The 25,292-nt window shown below is 39.4% G+C and overlaps 1 protein-coding gene across 2 annotated transcripts in view; it reads left to right on the top strand.

Moving 5' to 3' along the window:
• Tph2 (tryptophan hydroxylase 2) overlaps window positions 1-25,292 on the top strand; it is a 93,804-nt gene that overhangs the window by 10,062 nt on the left and 58,450 nt on the right. For both annotated transcript variants that reach the window (XM_026386612.2, XM_026386611.2), the window contains exons 5-7: window positions 646-713; window positions 19,441-19,637; window positions 24,930-25,065. In XM_026386612.2, coding sequence (XP_026242397.1) covers window positions 646-713; window positions 19,441-19,637; window positions 24,930-25,065 — 401 coding nt within the window. The remainder of the gene's footprint in view (window positions 1-645; window positions 714-19,440; window positions 19,638-24,929; window positions 25,066-25,292) is intronic.

Raw genomic sequence — 25,292 nt, 5'->3', positions numbered from 1 at the left:
AAACCTTGAAGTTGGCTAAGACATATAAGAATTATAGTAACTCAGAGTGGAGTGGAGCTAACCTGCTTCACTGTGCATTAATCCCTTATCAATTTTGCATTGTGTGGCTGCAGTCATAAAAGACAGTAAAACTTCTTTAATTTATACTAATTTGGGGATCTGATGATTATTCTGGATGACAGTGTTTTTAATAAATGTCATATTTATTAGTTATTTACACAAATCATTAAAATTAGGTTAATTCACTGAATAACAATGTTAAAGAGACTGATTTTAATGAATAGGATAAGATTAACTTGTGATTAAGATCAATTACATGTAAATGATACTTGAAAACTAAAAGATATTGATTAAAATATCAATTTGCTTAAGTAAGCCATTCTGTTTACCTAGGGGAAAGGTGAACTGTAGACTGAATTCCCACATATCCCAAATTGGTAGAGCCTAAGTCGAAATTGCCTAAATCCAAAGAGGTTTTACTGTAAGCACAATTTGCCTTAGCCTGTGTCATCAAGTCGGTCATCTGAGGATAAGATTTACATTTCAATTGAACATTCAATAAACACCACAGTAATTTTCTTTTAGCTCTTCTGCAGCTAATTTTTCAGCACTTTGTTAAATAACTTAATCTCTTTTCTGTTTAAGGGATTTAAGGACAATGTCTATCGACAGAGAAGGAAGTATTTCGTGGATGTGGCCATGAGTTATAAATAGTAAGTACCTGTATAACTCTTTCTTGTCACTGGCTGGTTAGGAAAAACACATGCTGTGTTAAACAGACCTGTCTTCTATTCACTTTAACTTTGCAGAAAGCAGACACGAACCATTTTAAACATCACCAACTCCATAGGCTTTAAATGCCAACACTGATGTTTGACATCTGTGTATAATTGTAAAATAATGAGACCTGCGGGCCACATGCCAAGTTCTACATTTACACCATTGTGTTCGCAGCTCCATTAAGGCAGGCAACCATTTCTGTGCACTCTGCAAGGCTTGGAATCTGTGCTTTAGTTTTAGTTTTGACTTGACTATTCAATAACCCCCTTCAATGTCCATCTTTTCCAAAATAGAGGATTCAGCAAGAACAGAGGAAGGGGTCATTTAAGCAACCATAATTGAAATATGTTCTGAAAACTCTATTTCTTGAAACTGTGGTAGTGGCAGGGCGGGGGGCGTTGTGTAAGAGTTTCATAATCCCAGATCAGGGCTGGGATAAAAGTGGAGAACCTCACCTTTTTGGGTGACAATTGTGTATAATGGATGAAGGTAAGTAGCAGTGACAGGATAAGTTCATGAGTATGAAATAAATTTGGGAATAAAATATAAAACCATGCCTGGTAAACGAAAGATACATTTTTACTCTAGTTAAGACTAGATGAGAAGTTTAAGTGTCCTGACGGGAAAATTTTGTCTTTGGTGAGAATTTAGGATATTATGTGTGTTACTGAGGGCATCAGGATTGCTTTTTTTTTTTTTTTTAATCTTAAAGAACTATGATACACAAATGCTTAAAGCCAAGTGAGAGAATTTTGCAGTATCTGTTGGGCCAATCATTTGCTCATCCTTAACTTTCCTTGATGCTTGCATATTCTTCCCTCCTCCTCCCAAGCCCCAGGCATCCTTCATCCTTTCTTATAAAAATTCTGTTAATGAGAACCAGAATTACTTGCACATGCTTTTCCACATCTACTCTTTTCCAAGCAGTCTGTTCCCCTCTATACGGTAATTTTTCACCCCTCGCCATGTCAGTGTGTGCATAGCTTGCCCCAAACCCAACCTCATGTCCCTTTTTGCCCTCAGTTCTTCTTTCTTGTCCCTGCTTCCAGAGTTTCCTAGCCAAATTACCAAGGGAGGACACTGAGGGGCTGAGCTCACTTTTCACATCAGGCCCTGATAAGTTGTTGTTGACCTTAAGATTGGCTCCCTTTGGTTCTTGGGCCTTCCTGTGGGGTCAAGTCATGCCCATGTTGAGGGATCCTTAGATGGTTGTGGGCAAGGCAGTTCTTTGGGGCATGATCTGTCCAGGACATGGAAAAAACTAAGTATTGGGCAGAGCATATAGAGACATAGAATTTGACATATAATTTTGTTGGCATGATGACTAAAGGTCTAGCTCAAGTGTTACTTTTTTTCATCTTGGGAGGGCCCAGAAAGTGGATAAAGGCAAGCTGATGTAGAAGTGATATACAAAGGTAGCACAAACCATGGTCAACCAGTTTCAAGGAGTACTGTTCATGGGGAGTCATTTGCTTTTAAAGAAAATGTATTTATATGGAGAGGAGGAAAAGAGCATATGGGTGAAATGATGGAAGGTAAAATCATCAAAGTGTTAACGAGCATTTGCCACCTTCCCGTAGCTTAAGAGTGAAACTGAACTGTGGTGTCTAGGGGGAAGAAAGTGGAAACAGGATGTTGGAACAGGTGGAGGTTTTATACTGAATTAAGGAGGACTGGGTGGAACTGGGGCTCCTGGAATATGGGTTCACCTTAGACGGCTGGGGAGTGCTCAGGCCTAAGGCATGTGGCTTTTGTAACTGAATAGGAGACTGAGGCAGGCAGGAAACTGCCAGCTCATCATTTTACAGTGGTCATTTTCCAGAAACAGAAACAACTCTCAAGTAACTCACAAAACTCTCCCTGTTGTTCTGATAGTAGAGGCCAAATTATATCTGAAGGCAATTTGGTAGATATAGAATCAAAACAAAGGGTGTTTGCCTAGGAGGGCTTGGAATCTAGGGACGTTATAACCTGCTCCTTGGACAGGGCTGAGCCCAGACCAACTAGGCAGAATAGCAAAGTACTTAGAAACTGGGGCACTGGAGTGGACAGTCTGGATTCAAGTGCTGGATTCAAGTGCTGGCTCTACTGCTTCCCAGCTGGTGGCTCAGCCTAGCAGCAGGATCCATCTCATGGGACTGATTTACAAAGAGATGCATGTTCTGTGCTTAGTGCCAGGTCTGGCATGTTATCCATGATGATAATTGTTAATTATCATTATTGTCTCCCTGCCACCTTTTCCACAGGCTGCCTCCTGTTTGTAGTTGACCTATTCTACTTCAGCTGTGTTAACACCATGGTTTGTGCTGCCTTTTAAAAAACACAACTTTTTAACAAATATAGCTCAAATATCCCCAGAGGTATTTCTTGCAGGAAACTCTTTGGTTTCCCATCAATAGACTGTTGGGTACACTGATGCTTTTCATGCTGACCAGTATCTCTCTTCATGGAGATTTCATAAAAAGCGATCACATTACCATATTGTTTGTGTGAAAAAAGCTGTCAAAGTACCAATAACAAGTTGCCTTGGGTGCTTCTTGTGAGTGGATGGAATGAGGAAGGTGCCTATCAGGAGTAGGAAAATCAAGAAAACGTGAATCCAGGATTTGTGGGAAGTAGAGAGCAAAGGATCCTTCCTGAATACCCCTTATGCTGTCGTGGCTGAGGTTTCTTGGAGTGTGAGGGTGGATGAGGTTAGTCAGGTGTGTGCATTCTTGCCAGCTCATTTCTGGTCTCCTGCATCTGCTCTGGTGTGGTGGGGGGAGGGGGATGAACTAACACATTCCAAATGAGCCTTGGCCTTTGTCTCCAGTTTGCTTTCCTTTTAGTTTACAGAGAAAGAAAGATCCAATTTCTCATTGAAATAGGCATTTTCCTAGTGTTGATCACTTTTGGAGTGTACAAAATAGAAAGATGTCAATACCATAACTACTTAAAATAAGTTCATTTAAGTGTACTGTGGCCAGATTTTCTAAAATTGGTTCAAGGAGCCGATTATTTGAGATTTGGGGTACTGTTGAAAAATTGAGCTTGTGAAGTTGCTGCCTATACAGTTTGATGATAAAATTAGGAATATTCTGGGGCTGGGAGAATGGGGATATGTCGGTCAAGGGGTATAAAGTTTCAGTTAAAAGGAATAAATGATGAGTATTTGAGGCAATGGGTATGTTAGCTTGAGTCAGTCATTCTGCATTGGATGCATATATCATAGCATCGATTCTTACCCCATTAATACAACAATTATAATTTGTCAATATTCAGTGAAAAATAAACATAATTAGGGACCATTTTGACCCAGGATAAACAATGCCATTCCCAGTTGACAATTAGTTAAGGCTTTCGGGACACTGAGGAGAAGTCATAAATATTAGGTCAGAAACAGGAAAAGATGGAGTACAGATGCTTCTAGGTTGTATAGGGATTGGCAGGATGTAGTCTGAGGTGTCTAAAGGTAAGGAGAAGGAAGGTAAATGAAATACAGGATAATATATATTGAAGTTACATTGGGAAGCCCTCTGGGGGATTCATGTTGAATACTGTATTTTCTATGATAGTCTTGAAAGGATAAAACAGGGGGAAAGAACCAACACAAGCAGAGAAAAATGAAAAAATTCCACTCTATGATGAAAAAACAGCAGGCTCTAAGTCTGTATTACCATGAACCCGAAAGAGGTGAGGGAGCGGGAAGGCATCTGCACGCTGAGATTGTCAATAGAGGCCACTCAGGCGAGGTTCTGATTGACAACGCAGCTGAGAAACGTGATTGATTAGCCAGGAGCCAGCAGCCGCCTGCAGATCAGCCTGCGCTCATGGCAAGAGTGTCGGGAAAGCCTAATTGCTTCACCAATAGTAGCAGAGGAAACATTTATTAGTGCAAATATTATTTCTTATAGAAGACCCGAGAATGAACATTCTGGATCGTAGGACACTGTTTGTAAAATCAGCCCTGAGACAATGTCTAACTTGTGGGACGCACCCCTTCCTCCCGAACTCAAATAAAAGAAATCCTAATGTAACAGGAAAAAAAAAAGCACCCCATGATTAGATAATGTGAAGTGCATATAGACTTGCATTTCGGAGGAAATGGAAGCGCGTGGGGGGCAGATAGCATGTGGTGGAGGAGAAAATTATGATTGTGATGTGGTAGCTGTTGGGTTTATCTCAAACAATCCAGTTTTCTGTCATTGGCACCTTCATATTTTAACCTCAGATGCATTTTTGTGCCTTTCAAAATTGCTAAATTATTGGGGAGAAAAAATCAGTAACAAATTTTTTTAATTGACTAGAAATAAATTTTTCTTTGGGGGCTAGTGTAATGATTATTCTTCAACAACATGCATGCATATTTAATTTAATTATATTTTTGTGGGGGTGGTTATTTCAATCTATTTTATTCTCTTGGAAAGAGGCCTCGAGCTCTGACTTTAATTATGCCACTCTTGTTTGCTTAAATTGATTTTGAATATTACTGTGATTATGTTTTGTTATGAATGTATTTCCTCCTGGTTGAAATTAAGGTGGCACATGAACCTCATGTTCTTCTCAGAGGAACTGCTTCCTCTTTATTTATTTTTCCATCTCAGGAATTTGAAATATAAATGGGTAAATACAAATGTCAACAGGTAATGTAAACAAGAAAATTTCAACATGCCAGAAGTTGTGACCTAAATTAGGGTTGAAAAATTCCCTAATTTGCCAAGAAAATTCATTTGATTTCAAATTCAAAGATCCAAATGATTTCTTAACATTTTTCAGCTTCAGTTTTCTCCTCTGTTAAATGAAGATAAAAATATATCATCTGTTTCTTCCCTGGGAGTATTTTTAGGATTACATGAAATAAATGGGTCATTGCTATACAATGCACTTAGTTATCTTTATCAAAATCAATCAATCAATCAATCAATCAAAGAATCCAGATGAAAGACATGGGGTTTACTCTACCCCTGACCAGTTTGGGGCTTTGGTTGCTTTCCCTCATTTCTCTTTAGATCTAGGAAACAGTGTGTGGAATGAGCTGCACTGCCTGGGGTGAATCCCAGGCTTACTGTTTACCAGTTTAATGACTGGGCAAATTATTTAAGAATTTTGTACCTTGGTTGCCCTATCTGTAAAATGGGGATAACTCTATTACTACATTATAAGATTGTCATGAGGATTAAATGAGCTAATTAATATAGTATCAGCAGAAATTAGCCAATATAGACTCAGCACTTAGAATACTATTTAGGAAGTGTTAGTTACTAATATTATTTTCTCATGCTTCCTTTTTGTCTACCTGCATGCTTCAAACCTGTTATATTACCTTTTGGTTGCCACCTTTCTTCACTCCCCTCAACTGAGACTTTCTTTCTCCCCCCCCCCCCCACCAATTTGGTAGCTTAAAACAACATTTTTTTATCTCACATAGTTTCTGAGTGTCAAGAATCTTGGAGCAGTTTAACTGGGTGGTTCTGAATCAGGGTCTCTCATAAGACAAAGTGTTGGCTAGGGAAGCAGTTATCTGAAGACTGGACAGAGAATCTGCTTCCAGTGTGGATACTCACAGGGTCGTTGGCAGGGGGGCCTCAGGTTCTCAAAGCAAGACCTCTCCACTGGGTGGCCTAAGCATCTCAATATATTTCAACTGGCTTTCACCAAATAAAGTGATCCAAGAGACAGTGAGCAAGGCCGAATCTAGAGAGCCTTTTACAACCTATCTTTGAAAGAGACATACCATCATTCTTGCTATAATACTTACGGTTACCCAGAACAACCTTGATACAATGAGTGGGGAGTGGGGACTGACTACACATGGACATGAACACCAAATGGCAAGATTCTTTGGAGACCATCTTGGAGGTTGGATGCCATACACATTTAATTTGTGTTGCATTTCATTTCCTCAAGACTTTCTGTAACTGTTTTACCATCGTGGTGCTGATGCTTTATCTGTAGAACCAGTACCCATGAAAGCAGAGGTAGAATAGTATAGCAGAACTTGTAGCCAAAGGTATAGGCTTTGCAGCTAGACAGAACTGGGTTTAGCATTCCCACCCATCATTTACAAGCTCTGTGGACACGAGCAATGACCTAGTCTGTCTAAGTCTCTTCTTAAAATGGTCACAATCTTTATCTTGCATGGTTGGGAGGATTAACAATATTACAGGGCTCAGAATGTTGGCTGGCATAGGAAGTGTTGACTCTAAGATACCCATGATGATGATTTTTATCATGTGTTAAGTAGCTAATGGTTCTCTGATTCCATATAATCAATTGTTTATCTCATTAAAAATGAGTAAAGGACCTTAAAGAGTAATTGAATTAAGGAGTTTTAGGCCCCATGGTGTGATGGGTTATAAGAGCATTTCAAAAAGTATGTGTGTATTCGAGGGGACATTCCTTAGTTTCTCATAAGTCATGCTTGTAGCTTGCTTCTTCATTCTGAAAAACTGACCCTCTTAAAGGTCACTGAGTTTCAGCCAGGCTAGGGGTGAAAGTACAACTTGGAACTGGGCTATGCTAGACTCACTCTGAATTGCTAATGATGATAGAAATGTTCATCATAGGCTGACCTCTCAGCTCTCATTTTCAGGAGTTTCAGTTTCCTTTTCTTAAAGTCCTGCCCTGTTCTGAGTGCTATATTAACCATATCACTTAGGTTCTGTCATTTAACCTCCCAATGAGTCTTTTAAGATAGATGCTATTATAATACTCATTTTGAAGATGAGGAAACATCAGGATCAGAGACATTAGGAAACATGCTGAAAATGACATAGCTGATTATGTCACCTGTGTAAACACCCATTGCTGATCGTTTAATTCCTCTGAAATGGAGCAGTAAATTGAAGATTAGAGTATTTGCAGTACTAGGGTCATTTTCCAGAGGCCGAATAGTTTCTGAATAGTGTCACTTGCTTTTGGGAGTTTTAAGAATGCTGCTCTTTTAGAACCTAAATGTCTTTGCTCAAGAGGCCACACCTTTTTTTTTTCTTTCTTTAATTTTGTTTTGAAGTGTCTGAAACAATTTCCACTTTACATAGGTGGTTTCACACACAAGTTGAAAATAACCACGATAGAACCAAGCGACTTGGCATTTTTAAAAGTTTTTCTTCTCTTTGCAGAATTCTCAGCATATCTGAAATGCACCATTCTTGTCGGTGTTTAAAACATTTAAGGCTTTTTGGAATCAGCACTCCAACCAGCCTTTGGCTATGTGTCTTTCACAGGTGGTTTGGGACATCTGCCTGGCTCTGGCCCAGCAGAACCACTTCCCAGTCCTGTGTTGTGAATTTCCTCTGTGCTCCTAGGACCTGGACTCTTCTCCTCCCACCCAAAGCCAGACCCTCAGGGGGTAGAGAATGAATGGAAATAAAACACAGCTGGGCCTAGGTTTGAAAAACAATTGCCAAGGATTCAGTCACTCTGTTTTTTACTAGTTGCTAGCCTCTTTAGTTCTTGATTTTCTGATTTATAAAATTGTACCATTTGTGATTCATTTGCTCAGAGCTCAAGTACTCAGCAGAACAGAGACCCTGTTTTGTTTAAACAGCCCCAAATGGAGACTAGCATATTTGAAAGTGCAATCACCGCCCAGCAGGCACATTCAATCTGGGTGAGCTCCTGAATATTCTACACCGGCTCTATCAGAGAGAGGGAGAGTTTTCTTTATCAACGTGGAGTGGTGTTGATTAAAACCTCCTCTCTTCATCAAAGCTGAGAGGAACCTTTTCCCCCCCACTTTCCTTTCCTCATTTACTAGGCCAAATACTATATAATGTCAAAAGGAAACCCTCTGGGACTGAGATTCAGGAATTGATGTTTGAATGGATACGTAAATATAAAATGGATTGCCTTTGAATGAGCATATTGGTTACCAAACCAGCATCTCACTTCTCAGGTCTTTGCAATTTCTTCTTTCATGAAGTGACTCTTCCAGGGTCAGCCAAGAACATGCAAAGAAAACATGCTTAGAGACAAAGAAAGGTATCGGACTTTGAAGAGAATTGTTTTGCAGGCCCTCCTTTTCCCTCCCAGTCTCAGTAATGTGCTTATTGGGATTTCTCCTATTCACAGGTGGCTGTGACAGTTTAGCTTTGTGTTTGTGCTGGAGGATTTCTGATTCTGAGTCTTTCCTAAGAGACATTTGCAATTATTGCAACTTGTAGGAAAATAACTGGGGTGACTCCTTTTCAGAAATTTCAGTTGACCTTAGCGTTTCTCATTTCATGCGAGAAGAAGCATGATTTATGGATCCCGCTTGGGTTCAGAATGTAGCTTAAAGGAATACATTACTAACAGGAGTCAAGAGTGCCACATTACCTCTTTTTAGATAGGCAAATCTTAATTGGAAACATAACAAATAGAAGATGGGGAGGAAGAATAGAAGGGAAGACTGTGCTTTCTCAACTGAGAGAAATTTAGCTGGGGGTTTCAAGTTTCATTCTTTGTGATGTGTTCCTCTTCGGTTTCATTGGCACATGGTCACCTTGATGAATCCTGGGATGTGGGAGAAAGCTTTAATTTTTTTTCCCCTTCTCTGCCTATTTGAGAAGAGGTACCTTAGAAGGGCAAAAATGTTTTCTCCCTGACTGAGCTAATTTTGTCCCATCCCATTATCCTCCATTGATTTGCTTTCCCAGGTTTTGAATGAATCTGAGATATATGTTGTTGTTTGGGTCCTTCGTGACTCCTGCATAAACACTAGTTGTTGATGCTTTAATTTCTCTGAAATGGAGCGGTAAATTGAAAAGTAGAACAAAACCAAATATTTGTAGTTCTAGGGTCATTTCCCAGATGACTAGAATCGTTTCTGAGGAAGGTCACATTAGGGGTTTGAAAAGTGCCTCTCCTGTAGAATCTCAATAGCTTTCTCTGCCCAAGAGGCCACACCTTTTCTTTTCTTTTCTTTTTAAAAAATCTGTGTAGCAGCTTTCATTTGACATCGGTGGTATCACACACAAGTTGAAAAGAAGAGCAACAAACTTCAATGACTTGGTCTTTTAAAAAGTTATTTTGCTCTTTACAGAATCCTCAGCATATTTGAAATGCACAGTTCTTGTAAGTATTTAAAAGACTCCAGGCTTTATGGGAGAATCATTTTCATGCCAAATGCTTCTCTCCACCTGAAGTTTAGCTCAATGGCTAAAAGAAAGGGAGCCTGAGAGTTGTAAAGAGACACAAAAGGGAAAATTGATTTGGAAAAGGTTTCTCCTTTTCATATTTTGGGCTTGGTGGGTTGTTAGGTGTGCATGAATGCCTCAGTAGGATGTTGTCTGATTATAGCCTGGCTCCCACAGCTGTAGAATACATTAACACAGTATGACCCCATGTCACTCACTGACAAGGACAACTATGGCACCAAAATCTAACGTGTTTCACAGGGAAAGAGGTGTGGGTATTTTTACTTTACAATGATTTCCATGAACACGAAGGATTCAAATTACTTCTACAAGTCCTGTCTGAGAGGCTAATGGATTTATATGGAGCAGTGCAGTTTTGTCATATCCAGAGCTATTCCCAACCCTGCAGGGAATGATGAAATTTTACTCATTTTTGTACACCTGGAGGCAGGGAATCAACTGCATTGAGTATCTGTTAGGTACCAGGCACAGACTCAGGTGCTTTGCAGACATCATCCTAATCCATTCTCACAGTGTAGGGTGGTAGTCTTGTCTCATTCTGTGTCAAATGAGGAAACAGAGGCCAAACCCCATTATTGGGAATACATTGGTAATGCAATACCTTGCATTGAGGTGCATTGCTTAAGAATGAGATCTTTTTTTTTTTTTAATAATGTTATGGTGCCTTTATTTTTATTTATTTTTCTGTGGTGCTGAGGATCGAACCCAGTGCCTCACATGTGCTAGGCAAGTGCTCTACCACTGAGCCACAACCCCAGCCTAAGAGTGAAATCTTTAAAACTTGGCTGTTTAGATCTGCTATGCCACTCATTGGCTGTTTGACTTGAACAGATAACTGTGTTCATTAGCTTCAGTTTCCTCAAATCATAAAATGGGGATACTAACAGTCATTTATTCAGCCCATAAAGAGAGCATAATCCATGTAATGAGCTATTATTTTATTGTTATTTTTTAGTTAAATGGATCGGTGAATGAATGAGTGTTTTTATTAACTTTCATAAACCATGAACTGTAGGGTTAATTGTGCTCCTGAAAAAGGCTGAGACCAGGAGTTAGCAACTTTCAGTCATTGTTGGTCCTGATGCAAGATGTTTCAGACTGAATTTGGAGCTCTTAGTACCCTAGCTTTGGGTCTCTGCTTCTAGTGACCTGAAATGGTTGATTACAAATTGGCCCTGGGGTACTTAATCACTGAGCCACATCCCCAGCTCTTTTTATTTTTTATTTTGAGTTGCTCAGGGCCTCACTAACTTGCAAAGAGTGAGCCTTGAACTTGTGATCCTCCTGCCTCAGCCTCCCCAGTCACTGGGAATACATCATTTCTGGCCTGTGTTGGGTTGAGTTCAGCTTCTTTGTGTACAGTTGAGCATGTACATACTGATGGATGTTAATCGCTGCTGTTGATATTTAATATCGTGCTAGTTTTTGCAGATGAAATCCGCTCCTCTGTAATGTGAAGAGGGCTTTCTATAAGGTGAGGAAATGGTAGGAAGCCCTATCCTGTGGTGTATGGGACAAATAAAAACAAATAATTTCCAGGAGTTAAATCTTCACTCTCCCTGAGGCTCCAGAGGTGCAGTAGTTTATTTTCATTATGTCTCTTATAAAGGCATCACCAATATTAACAATGTGAACAAAACAAACTAATGTTTTTGTTTGCTACCATCTGAAAGTTCCTTAGGGCCCATAGACTCATTTATGAAAATTCATGTGCACAAAACTCATTTGCAAAAGCAAATAAAGTATGTGATCACAAATGCTCTTTACCTGAGTGGCCTAGGGGAGTAGCTGAAAAGGCGTGTGTGCCTTTACACTTATTCTCTGCTGCGGTTTAACAGCACGGGCATCCCAGCCTACTCTCAGATGAGCCCCTATAAGCCACGTTATGTCAGGCGACTTGAATTCTTTGGATTCTTGTGTCACTTCTATGATTTTTTACGTTGCTGGGCTGCTTTGTGAGTTTCCTTTTGTGAAAAATACCATTAAATCATAGTGTCCTGTGGTCTTGAAAATATCTTTGCAAGTTCATTCATTAGGATCCCAAGCCAGGGAAATAATCTATATTTAGTCAACTTTGAACTTTAATGTCTTTTTGGGTTTATATATGCTATTTCTTTCTTGGGTGAAATTTTGGCTACAAGTGTGATGGGTGACAATGTTTAGACAGGGATCAAGAAGCCTGAATTGAGACAATTAGAAGAAAGAAATACTTACAGATAAATAGTACATAAGGATAACTGAAAACTACCAGAAAGTTTATAAAAATCACAAATTTAGAGTGTTTTTCCCATAGCTTAAAATACTTGAGTCAAGAAAGAGGTAGGACAAATACATATCTGTCAGACTTTCTGATTCACAACTGTTATTTTTCTCAGTATTTAAATTTATGGCTTGTTTTAGGCTGACTGATTGACTTACTCATTCAACAGATGTTTATTGAACACCAAAATATGACAGACCCACTCTAGATGGCAGGGATATGAACAAAGCAAATACAAAATCCTGCCTTTGGAAAGTATATATTCTAAGAAGGGGGAAGATTTAGGGGAGTAATATACATATATACATATATTTAAAAAATAATTTTTATTTTTGATTAATATTTATTAATTGTACATATTAATGGGGTTCAGTGTGCAATTTCCACACATGCATTCATCATGTACTGATCAAATCCTGCCATGCTTTTGTCCATCCTCCTTCACACACACAACTTCCCAACCTTTGTTAATTACTCTTCTATATTCAGATTGACTGTAACCGCCATATAAGTACTGTGGTACTTATCTGTGTATCTGGCTCATTTCACTTCATATAATGTCCTCCAGTTTCAATGAGTTTGCTGCAAATGATAGGATTTCATTCTTTCTGGCTGAATACTATTCCATTGTACATATTTGCCACATGTTTGCCTCATATTCTTCATCCATTCATCTGTTGATGGGCATCTAGGCTGATCTCATATCTTAGCTCTTGTGAATAGTGCTGCAATAGACATGGATATGCAGGTATTGTTTTGGCAAAGCAACAAGCTTGTTTTTTCACCTAGATATTGCTGATCATAGTTTACCAAAAAGCTATTCAATGTCCTTTATGGTCTGAATTCTGAAGTATAACTTTATCAAGTGCAGGAGACTCAGATATTTCTTACTAATTCTTAGAAATCAGTAGGAAAAATGACTTTTATTTTCTGGTTTAACCTTAATGGAATTCATCCACTCCACTCTGAGTATTTCTTTTTTTTTTTTTCCTGGCAATACACTTTTTTTTTTCCAGTTTAAGGGGCATTAGCAGTTTTCTTGTTAAATACTCATTGACTCCTCTGGAGACACCTGGATGCAGATGATTTCACGAAGCATAGCACTGAATACGGGTTCCTTATGGTTATGGTCACTGACTATAAGTGAGAGTCATTTGGTACTGATTGAAATTTCTACACACCAGGTGTCATCTTAGTTGTGAAAAGTATAATAAGTACTTACTAACAAGTTATAGTAAAATTTATAAATGATGAATGTTTTCTAAAAATTGCACTTGATTATCAAATGCAAGATTATTCTAACAATGATATTAGAATAATGTCAATCTTACTCTTCTGTATTCATGTACGATTTCTTGGGTAGGAAGGAAGGAAGGGGGATAAATTACAGCTAGCTCCCTGGAAATTATGCAGAAATCAGGGTATGGTTGTCGAGTGCAGCAAACACCTGTCATAAGTCAAGAAGGAACAAAGAGATCGATAGACTTGATGTTCCCATAAACTTTCTCCAATGGCCCTGTCCAAATCCATAGAGGAGCTACTAATTGCTAATGAGTTGCAAAGTTGGATTTTACATTTCATCTCTTCTCATTTGTTTTCTGTAAGCCCCAGGTGGAAGTGTCAATCAAAAGGAACATGCAAAGGTGGGGAAGGAGAGAAAAGATGAGGCAAAGATGAGAGGGAAAGTTTATTCCAGGAAGATAAATAGCTCTTGAATAAGTGAGGTATCTCCTTCCCTAAGGAACATGTAATGAAATAAAATAGAAAATGAGTTCTTTCCTAACTGTTTTTATCAGATTCACCCGTTCCCTTAACCAATTCTCTGTTTACCTTCTGCTCTGTTTGGTCCTTGCTACTGAGAAAAATCCAGCTGTTTTCAAAGAACACAGTCAGTGTTGTGTTTCAGCTAGTCTTGCTGTCTTGATGTAAATACTATCAATTGTAGCCTGTCACATCTTCCTCCACTGAACAAGTGAATTGCTTCTCCACACTGGAGTTCCTCCAAAGATAATACAAGCAGACAGACTGCATCTCATACTGGGAACTGTAGCACTAAGGACAACAGGAGGTAGTCGGATGTACCACCACAAACAAATGTTTTTCAATTCCCCAAATAAAAACAAACAAACAAATACATATATATATGTACACACACACACACACACACACACACACACACACATGCGTAAGAAAAGGTGCTATTAGACCTGTTGGAGGAGAGAATCCAACAAAGAGTTAAATGTAAGTGAAAGAAAGTGGTGTTGTTTATTCATCTGGCTATATAGAAAGACCTCCTACAATTTCAGTCTCAGTGGGGCATACAACTCTGGATTTCTGTGTCAAAATGTATTTGTTAAACAACTTTGCTCTAACAAGCTCAGAACTTGCACAGAATAACCCTTTGTGTACTTGCCCCCAATTAGGTGCGTCTGTGCACTTTCTACTCTCTCCTCTCTGCAGGGACGAGGCAGGTTCTTTGGAACCATCTCCAGTGTCTAGGAAGAGTGGGATTTTAAACATACAGTCAGAAAAATGCCCCCTGAAGCCTTCAATGTTTCTATAGAAAGTTCTTAGTCATGTCTGAGTAACATAATCCCCCAGAGGTTTTCCCTATTGTCAAGCCCAAATCCCCGAGGTGACCATTTCAGCCCCTGTCTAGTGCGATCCTCTCTGAACGTGGGTTCCTTATCAATGTTTATAAAGCCTTAGTTTGCCTTCTTTGACAAGAGGCAGAATCCACAGTGAAGGAAAATGATGGAAGTCACATCTGCTTTTCTCTAGAGAATTAGGAAGCTGTGAATAATAATTTTGGTGGTGGTTGAGAATTCCAGAATTCAGCCAATTCTATATAAATGGAAGGGACTCCCTAGATATCCAATTAAATAATTACATGCAATTAGTCTGTTCAGGAGTATCATCTTGTTGGGATTTATACCAACATAAAATGGTTTTATTTTCCCACTCATAGCTTTCAACTGCATTGTGTTGAATACTACTTTCCTGCTGGGATGCAAGTTCCTTAGCAACATCTAATTTCCTGTCGTTTTCAATTATTAGTATAGTCTCATTTGGGTATTTAAGACCTGGTTCTGTTCATTTGAAAAAGATTAATCTCAAATTTGGAGTGAATATGTGTGTGTGTGTGTGTGTGTATGTATGTGGGGTTTTTACTTTGGGAGGGTGGGTGTGCTCTGGTTCTGTACCTCCTTTCCTTCCCTCTTCAAGGACCCAGTTCCTCTGGTGTTGCCGGGGCTGGCAGGAGGGTGGAGGCCAAGGTCTCTTTGATTGCTGGAATGTCAGAAGTGGGCAGGTCTCAGGTCACACTTACCCTGGTTCAGATTCTTTCTGGGATGTTCTTTGGCCTCCTGGGAACTGAGAGGAGCTGAATGGGGTGGGACATCCTTCTAGGCACGATATATTGGGTCTCCCAGAAATCTCTAGATTTTGCTGGGCGTTAGGCTGCACATTCATGTGAACCTCAGATTTCAGCGGACACATGTCATGGGGGTCCCCTTTAATCCCCCATTAGTTGGCTGTACTCCTAGTCTTCTAAACACTCTTCCAGGGACTGTCTGTCTCTCTTCTTTCCTGAATGCAACCTGAGGGTAGGCCTGTGGTCCTGCTGCTCAGCAAGGGTCCAGCTGAGAAAGTCGGAAAAACTTCTAGCAGGGATCTACACTCCCTAGAAATGATGTCATGGAGCAGCCTGCCTTCTTGGCTTAGAGAACATGCCCTTCCCATAAAACACTGCCTTCCTCACAATCCTCACCATCTCTTATTCCCTGTTAGACTGGTATGCCAAGTCTGGAGATGGGATGGGAATGGTGGTACGGGAGGAGTTTGTTGGTGGCAGGGACATTGCTGGTGTCCCCTAGTGGGTCTTGTAAGGAGTTGGCTTCAGTTGCTGGGGGCTTTTTCAGGAATGTGGAGTACCTAAGTGACTTCAGTTTTGGATTGAAGCAAGATTTTAGGATGCTGAGATATGTCTGTTATACATTCATTATAACATGTACACACAGAAATGCCAAAGGATGTTAAGGTATATATCCAAGGCCTGCAAAAGTTTGGGAAACCTCTCTGGTACCCTGATCAGATGAAATTCATTTTTAAAAAAGCCACATTTACCCATAATGAGTACAAAGAAATACAACACATCTGATTTCCCATGACTATAATCTTTATTTTTCCAAATGTCATAAGTATTAAAAAGTATGTAGGTGACCCTACATTCCTGTTGTCCCAAACACATGTTTATTCTTTTGAGGAACCCAGCACTACCTTACAGTCTCACTGAGAAGGTTAAAGGAATGAGTAAATATAAAGGTGCTTTTTGTGACCTATGAATACTACTAGTGTCATGATGTCATGTGATGGTAGATAAGATGTTCTATATACAAATAAACATTCCTTCAAGCCTCATTTTAGTTTAATGTGAAAATGAGTGATGTATGAAGTAAAATTGTTATTTTATTGGCATCTTGAGCCAGTTTGACTAGATTTTCAGCCTGATTCCATGATTTCAGACAAGTTGTTTAATTTCTCTGAGCCTCAGTCTTCTCATCTGGGCTATGGGGATAATGATGGTATCTATCTCATGAGTTGTGGGACTAAAACAGGTCATTTAACATAAAAACATTTCACCTTAAAAAACTGCCAGGTACATAGTAAGCTCTGGAATATTACTTCTTATTATATACATGTATGAACTATATAGAAAAATGGGATTTTCTTATTTTTTCTATATTTTAGATATTTTCAATGGGAATGAAAGGATGAAAGTAGCCCTTATTTTATGATGAAGTTGATTTTTAAAATATTTGTCTTAAAGAGTTGCCTACAGTAGAGGGATATGAGAAATTTCCCCATGTGACCAGAGGTGACTTAACCTGGGACCAGGTAGCCCTACCCAGTATTGGTTATCGGGCCCTGTAATCAATGGGCAGGTCAGCTACCCAAGAAGGCAGATGAGTAGAAACAGATGAGAATATGTATACAACTATTTGTATTTCCAAGACTGCCTTGCTGAACATTCATTATTAAGTAACAGAGCGTTATGTTCTCTCTTCCTAACTCAATTCCTATGTACTCTTTCTGCACTTTGTTGGTGATGTTCAGCTCCCCACCCTTTGGAATGCTGCGTGTTTGCAGATGGATACTGAAGGGAAAGTTTGACCTAACGATTCTTTTCAAATGGCTTCTCGATATTTCATTTACTGTTTCAGCCTCGTTGCTTTCCTACCTTCTGAGTGGCATTCCCCTGATTAGCTTTATTGGCCTACCTGACTCAAATTGATTTAGCTTAATTTTCTGGATGCACAGGCAGACGATTTATATATTTATTTCCTTGCATCTTTTCTATTTTTATCTTTCCATATCAAACTTTCACTCTAAATTCATCACAGATACTGTTAGTTGGCAATTTTGATCTTCCCGACAAATATTTGCCAGGTTGTAATTTTTTATTTGTTATCAACAGCCAAGTTTAAATAAGGCTAATCTTGTTCTAAAATGGTTTAAATGCTAGTGTTGGTATGGAGAGAAAGTAAATGTTAATTTTGAGTTTCTTATTCAGTGTGTATTTTTCCCTCATTGCTCCCATGTAATGCCATTACTATCATTGTTGTTGTTATTTTTTAAAATAAAAACAACTGGGGGACAGTAGGAACCACATTTGGACCTGAACTTTAAACAGAAAATATTCTGACAAGAACACTAAAATAGGTAGAGGGTTGGGGTTGGGAGGACAAGGAGGAATCTCTTTGATTGCTGCTCTTGTTATTGTCTTCTTTCTTATTGACTATCACAGAAGATTATCCGGAATGAGCCCAGCTCCTTGAAGATGTCCTGCAGCTGTAGTGACCCTGGGTGGCAGTTTCCTTCTTGCCTGTGCATGGTTCTGTGGTGACCTCCTATTCTAGGCTGGATTAGTAGATTCTGGGGGTAGAAACTCTGGTTGTATATATGGTGATTTAAAAAGAAGACCACTGAACCAACAATTACCTGTGGGCCACTTGTGGGAAGCAGGGCAGGGGATCTGGGTGGGAAGGTGGAATTATATATATTTCCATGTGTTGTGCATATGTATTTGCTGACTGCAGGGATGGTGTTTGATGAGTGGCCAGGGTGGGCAGTGGGGGCTGTGTAACATGTTATGAGAGGTTTTCCCAAACCCTAATTCATTTTCAGAAGAGGTATCTTAATTAGAGGCTAAATTCAGGTTCTAATCCCTCAATCAATAGTCTGTAGAAGTACATGTCTATATTCCCCTCTTCCTGCTGACCCCAGGATACTTTGGGGATCCATGTTCCTTGCTCATGCTGCTGGCTGCTATTAGGATAGCACTTCCTTCTCTCCTTTTCATCTGGAAACCTACAGATCCTACCTAGCCAACAAGTCTCAGCTCTAGCTGTGCCTTCCCCAGGAAGTTCTCCCTGACCATTCTAGTCCAGATGACTCTCAGTAGTCCAACCCAGTCATCAGCATAGAACTATTTGGGGGTCAAGTAAAAAAGGTGCTATTAGAACATAACTACGTCCATTTGTTTACCTATTATCTATGGCTGCTTTGAGATACAGTGGCAGAATTGTGACAGAGAGCACATGACTCATAAGCCTAAAATATTTACTTTTTGATTCTTTACAGGAAAAATTTGCTGACCTCTGTCCTAAACTGGGAGGGCTTAATGTGTGTACCTTTGAGCATGACCTGCAATAAATGCTCCATATTTTGTGATTTGCTAGGCTCTTACTTTTAAATTCAGCATAGTCTTTTAGTATTTGCCAGACATTTTGGGCACTGAACAAATAATCTCAAAATTACAATTGGAAATTGGAGTGAGTCTGGTCAGGGGACAAAGAGAACCCACAAGGCAATTTTATTTTCAAGAGACAATATTTATTATTGTTGTCTTGTGATTGCAGAAAAGACATTGAGAGCACAGCTTTGTACCTAAACCAGTTCCTTCCAACCCAGAACCCTTATCTGTTACCAACCTCAGTTTAAGAATATAACTTTAGTCAAATTTCTATAGATGCTTATACAGGATATATAATGATGTAACATAATTTAAAAGTTAACTGGAAGTCCAAACACACACACACACACACACACACACACACACACAATTAGAGGATTAGCATTTATTTGAAAAAAATACCTGATGAAAACCTTTTGAACATTCAGGTGTTCTACTTTATGAAAATGTGACTTTCATTAAGATCAGAATACACTTAACTCAGTGGTTCAAAGCTATAGTCACTTGTTTTCTTCTTTCCTGTCTAGTGGTCAACCCATTCCCAGGGTGGAATATACAGAAGAAGAAACTAAAACTTGGGGTATTGTATTCCGGGAGCTCTCCAAACTCTATCCCACTCATGCTTGCCGGGAGTATTTGAAAAACTTCCCTTTGCTGACTAAATACTGTGGCTACAGGGAGGACAATGTGCCCCAGCTTGAAGATGTCTCTGTGTTTCTGAAAGGTAAGGCTTTCTATAGACTATCTGGTCTTGGCCAATATCCTTATTCGCCTCTCAAACATAGCACGCATAGCAGCAATGGTCTTTATACAAAAAAGAAAAGTAATGATTTAAAGAAAAGCATTGAACCAATAATTACCTGTGGGCCACCTGTGGGAAGCAGATCAGAGACTCTGGGCAGGGAGATGGACTCTGCCATTTATATAGTGTAGAGCTTGCTGAAGTCCCACTCTCTTTGATTGGCCATTACATGTGGTAAACCACAAAGAATATTTGCAAGTACAGTTTTTTTTTTCCTGATCCAGGAACTATTATGTGTGGCTATTTGGGTATGGAATAACAACAAAGGTGACTTTTTATTTGCTTTGTTAAAAACCATGTACAAGCTGGGTGTGGTGGTGCACCCCTGTAATTTTGGCTGCTCAGGAGGCTGAGGCAGGAGGATCATGAGTTCAAAGTCAGCCTCAGCAATACTGAGGCGCTAAGCAACTCAGTGAGATCCTGTCTTTAAATAAAATGCAAAATAAGGCTGGGTGTGACTCAGTGGTTGAGTGCCCCTGAGCTTAATCCCCAATATCCCACCCCCCACCCCCAAGAAAGAAAGAAAGAAAGAAAGAAAGAAACCATGTACTGGAGCTGGAATGGTGGCACACACCTGTAATTCCAGCTGCTTGGGAGGCTGAGGCAGGAAGACCAGTGCCCCTGGGTTCAAGCCTTTGTACAAAAAAAAAAAGTCATCCATACTTTTTGGATAAAGAAATATCATAGATAATGGTGAATTTGCCTGGGGCAAATCAGTCGGTCAGTGCATCAACCAATCAATACTTTAAAATATAAATTACATGTCAGGGACTGTCCTTGGTAGTGGTGGTACAGTGGTGAACAAGATGAACCACAGGGAAATGTCACTTTACATTCTTCATGGTCCCTCCTCACTGACCCTGCTGGGACAACAGCTGTAGGGCTCTTGTGAGGGATGGGGAGGAGGCAAGATTTCATGGTGGTTTCACTATGAGACTCCCTCTGCTCTTTGTCCTTAAATCCTTTTGCCCTCTGCTCTTTTATCTCTTCTTCTTTTTCAAGGCCAATTGTTGGAAAAGTAAAAGTTGCTATTCCACTTCCTTTCCTGACACTTGCTTCCTTGACTGTCTCCCCTGTTTCTGTCAGCAGTATTTTATTCTCTAGACGCACCAAGCTTGCCTGCAAGGACTCCTCTGAATTCCTGCCCATCCCCACCTCCTCCCATACTTAACCAGTGTTTGTATTAGTATCCTATGCCACTGTAACAAATTACCACAAAGTTTGTGACTTAAAGCAGCACAAATTATTATCTTACAGTTCTGGAGATCAGGAGTCTAAACTCAAGGTATTGGCAGGGTTGCATTCCTTCTGGAGGCTTCTGTTCCCTGCCTTTGCCAGCTCCCAAAGTCTGCCTGAGTTACTTGGCTTGTGGTCTTTTTCTCAAATTACTCTGAACTCTTGCTTCCATTGTCACATCTCCTTCTCTGACTATGACCCTACTACTTTTCTCTTAGGAGGACCCTTGTGATTATAATAGCTCATCCAGATAATCCAGGATAATCTCCCCATCCCATGAACCTTAATTTAATCACATCTGCAAAATACCTTTTGCCAAGGCAGGTAGCATGTTCACAGATTCAGGGACTCAAGACACGGGCATCTTTGAAGGGCTATTATTCAATCTCCAACTATTGCTGCTTCTAGCTTTGTGACACATTATAAATCTGTCCTTCTCCGCCCCTCATTCTACTGTCACTATCCAAATTGAGGTGCCCATCATTTTACAACCTTCATGCCTATGGAATTTTCTTCCCCTTTCTCTCCTTCCCAGTGCTTCCACATAAATATTGCTTTCTAAAACATTACTTTCTCCCTGACAGCTCTGTTCAGAAACTATCAGTGATTCCCTGTTGTTTTTATTGGCAAACTTTTTTTGTAAAGGGCTAGATAGTCATTATTTTAGTTTTTATGAGCCAAGAGGGAATATCAAGGATATTTTTTTGGGTACTTATATAACCATTTTAATGTGTTCTTTTAAAACATGTATAAAACAGGCAGCAAACGATGTGGCCAGAGTCTGAACTGGCCAAGTTTGTCTCCTCGGTGGTTGCCTTGTACAGGCTGTGGCCTCTCCCTGTGGGCTCTCCATACTTCAGCTTCCTGGAAAAGTCTTTCCTTGACCCCAAAACATCATCTCTTCTCCACCTATTCAAATTCTACCTTCAGGACTCAGAGCAAGTCCTGCCTCCTTTGTGAATCCTGATCATTACAGCCACCATGGTCTCTCCCCCTGATTCCAGTCAATATCATCTGTGTATCAGGAAAAAGCTTTGCAAGCTTTTATAGCTGGTACACTGATCCTCCAATGTGTGAACATTATCTACTATACAGTATTTGTTTCTGAAGAAAAGAAATTGAGAACCACTGATCAGTATCACTTAATTAGCACCTAATTACATAATGCCTTCTGTTGTTGTTTAACTAGATTATATTGCCCCTAATGGCCCTATGGTCATGTTCCTCTTTGTTTCCTACAGAGTTATGTATATACTCTATTTACCATGGGCTCCAGTGTTCTTTCTCAATACAGTGAACGTGGTAATTAGAATGCCATCTCATAGTTTTTGCTATTTCTGACTCCCAAATTAATATTTTCATGAGAGGCTCTTTTTGATTGACTCACTTTAAAAAAATTGTTTGAAAAGAAAACTTCTAAAACAATGGTATCTACAAATTTAACATTCTTGATATCATACTTGCATATTTTCCCCTAATTTACATAAAAATGAAATGTGTCGGGGTTGGGGTTTGGCTCAGTGGTAGAGTGCTTGCCTAGCATGTGTGGGGCACTGGGTTCAATCCTCAGCACCACATTAAATAAATAAACAAACAAATAAAAAATGTGTAATTATTGAAATAAAAAAATTATTCTGTGTACCACTACTCATGTGCCACATGTGGGATATACTGACTTGATTGATGTAATGTAGAAAAAGAAGAAAATATGCTTATCTTTTTTATATACCATGGGGAACAATCTGAAGTGAAAACTTTTGTAATGAACACAATGCTGCTAGAGTTATGGTTTTGAGGAGGCCTGAGAAGTATGTTATTTTCATGTAGGTACCATAAATTTCAGGATGAATTTGTTCCATATACTTAGTTCTTACTTTTTAAGACCATTTCTAACCACTCTGAATTATTCTTCTAATAAGTTGAAGTTTTTGGAATTGGAGCCTTACAATATGGCAGGGAATTTTTCTCCTGGACATTATGCAAAGTGAAATAAGCCAGATACATAAAGATCAATACTACATGATCCCACGTATATCTGGAATCTAGCAAAGTTGACTACATAGAATCAGACAAATGTAGTTACAGGGGAGGAGAGGGAGGTACAGGAGATGGGGAGATGTTGGTCAAAGGGTCCAAAGTTGTAGTCATCTAGGATAAATGTCCAGAGATCTTGCTTACATTATGGTGACTGGCTAGTAGTTACGTATACTCTAATGGAGATTTGCTAAAAGGGTAGATTTAATGTCCTTTTAATATACACACATTCACACACAGGTAAGTATGTGAAGACAGGATATGTTATCTTTGAAGGGATAAAAGAAGTAGAAAATAGGTAAAAAGGAGACATAAAAGAGGGACAGGGAAAAAGATTTTAATTAAAAAATTCTGTGTACTTTTCCAGGGCTGTCACTCCCCACGTGAGTTTTTTCTTCTAGACCTGTTACTTCCAAATTACTGGGAAATCTGTCAATCTACCTGTGCATTGTTAATTAATCCTCTTTGACCTAATCTATATAATCCAATATATAGATTAGGCAAAGAGAGATACAATATATTGAGAAATCTATAATTTAGGGGACTTTTCAATGCTATCTATTGATCAGATAATAAAGACTATGTCAGCTTAAGGATGCAGAGATTGAACAAGACCACCAAAATCTGTCTTGAAATCACTGGACTGATATCATTCCTACAAATCTTTCCGTATTTCCCCATCCCAAGTTTCCTTTAAAAGAAGAACTGGGGCTCCAGAGGGCATCTCTTACTCTTGAGGTAGCCTGCCTTTCCCCTTGAAAGAGCATTTCTTGCTTTATCCTCAAAGGCGTCTCTTGAGGTGGTTGTCATTCTCCCTGATGATGTATTTGCTTTCCTAAATAAAGCTCAGTGTATGCCCCTGACTGGTATGTGCTGAAATTCTTTCCTGTCACATATCAAGAACCCCGCTAGTCCTGAGTTGAGTTCTCTGTTCTCTCCAAGAATTCCTCAGGCCCTTCTTAGGAGACACCTCCTCTCCAGTGACAGCTTGACGGTGACAATCATTTCCCTTTGTGTATGTCTGTCAAAACATGTCTTATGCTTTAAATATATATGTGTCTATTAAATATATGTATATGATTAAATATGTATGTAATATTTAACCATTCTTGTGAGAAGAGGACAATAAAAAGCTGCCATTTCTATATCTATATCTATCTATCTATCTATTTATTTATTTATAAAATGTGTTTTAGAAAAAAATAGAAAGTTGTAAGATTTCTGGGCCTTCATTAGAGAGTAGCATTAGGTAGGTCACCCTGAACCTGAGAACACTGATGAAACTGAATGACATAGGGTAATTTTACAGATTTTATTGTGCTCTTATTTTATTTCTCTTACCATAAATATAGCATGTAGAGCTCCAGAGTACCTCTTTAAATCCTAGTAATTAATATAGTATCACATAAAACATCAATACAGGATGAAGAAGTGAGAGGTATCCACCTAGGAAGCTGCAGTGTGAACTGATCCCTAGATGCTAGTGCAGGGTGCCTTGCTGTATGCCTTGGAACACAAGCAAAGGGAAGAGGGTATCCCCAGGGGAGGCTTTTAGAAAGATACAAGGAAATGTTTGATAACAATCACTTGAGATTTTAATCTTTTCCTGTGTCTTTGGGATTTCTTTTCCTAATTTGACTTCTGAATTAAAATCCCTTTATATGTATGTGTATATACACAAAACATTTTTTTTTAACTTCAGTTTTTTACCTTTCCCTCTAAGGAATGTCTTATTCCTGTGGGAACCATAATTTGTGAGAGAATTTTAGTCACTAGAAACCCCAAATGTGATAGTTGTTAACAGGATATGTCATTCAGTAGTCAAAAGTTTAGAATCTTGATTACTTTGTTTCTAGAACATCCTTATAAATAATAGGAACCCCTGTATGGGCCCTCAGGCCATGTCAAGTTAATACTTAGTTGGCTCTCCTCTTGTCTCTTTAGAGAGGTCTGGCTTCACGGTGAGGCCGGTGGCTGGCTACCTGAGCCCTCGAGACTTTCTGGCAGGACTGGCCTACAGGGTGTTCCACTGTACTCAGTACGTCCGACATGGCTCAGACCCGCTCTACACCCCTGAACCGTGAGTACCATTTCAAAGCCGGGCTGGATGGAGACCACCACACTGTGGAGTGGTCAATGCTCACTTGACTTGAAAGTAACTTAGGCTCTCTTTTACCTCCAGGGTAGTTTCATCTTTCTAGGCAGGTGAGTCATAGCACATACCCAAATAAGAAAGGGCTCATTGGAGGAGCAGACTTCTCAGCTCTGGGTCCCTGATACTCTTGCTCTAGCTCATCTCTCTAACTT

The sequence above is a fragment of the Urocitellus parryii genome, chromosome 5 (genome assembly GCF_045843805.1).
Source record: "Urocitellus parryii isolate mUroPar1 chromosome 5, mUroPar1.hap1, whole genome shotgun sequence".
In the NCBI taxonomy this organism is placed as follows: Eukaryota; Metazoa; Chordata; class Mammalia; order Rodentia; family Sciuridae; genus Urocitellus; species Urocitellus parryii.
The sequence above is the reverse complement of the archived record's forward strand: the minus strand, read 5'-3'. Positions and strand labels throughout refer to the sequence as shown.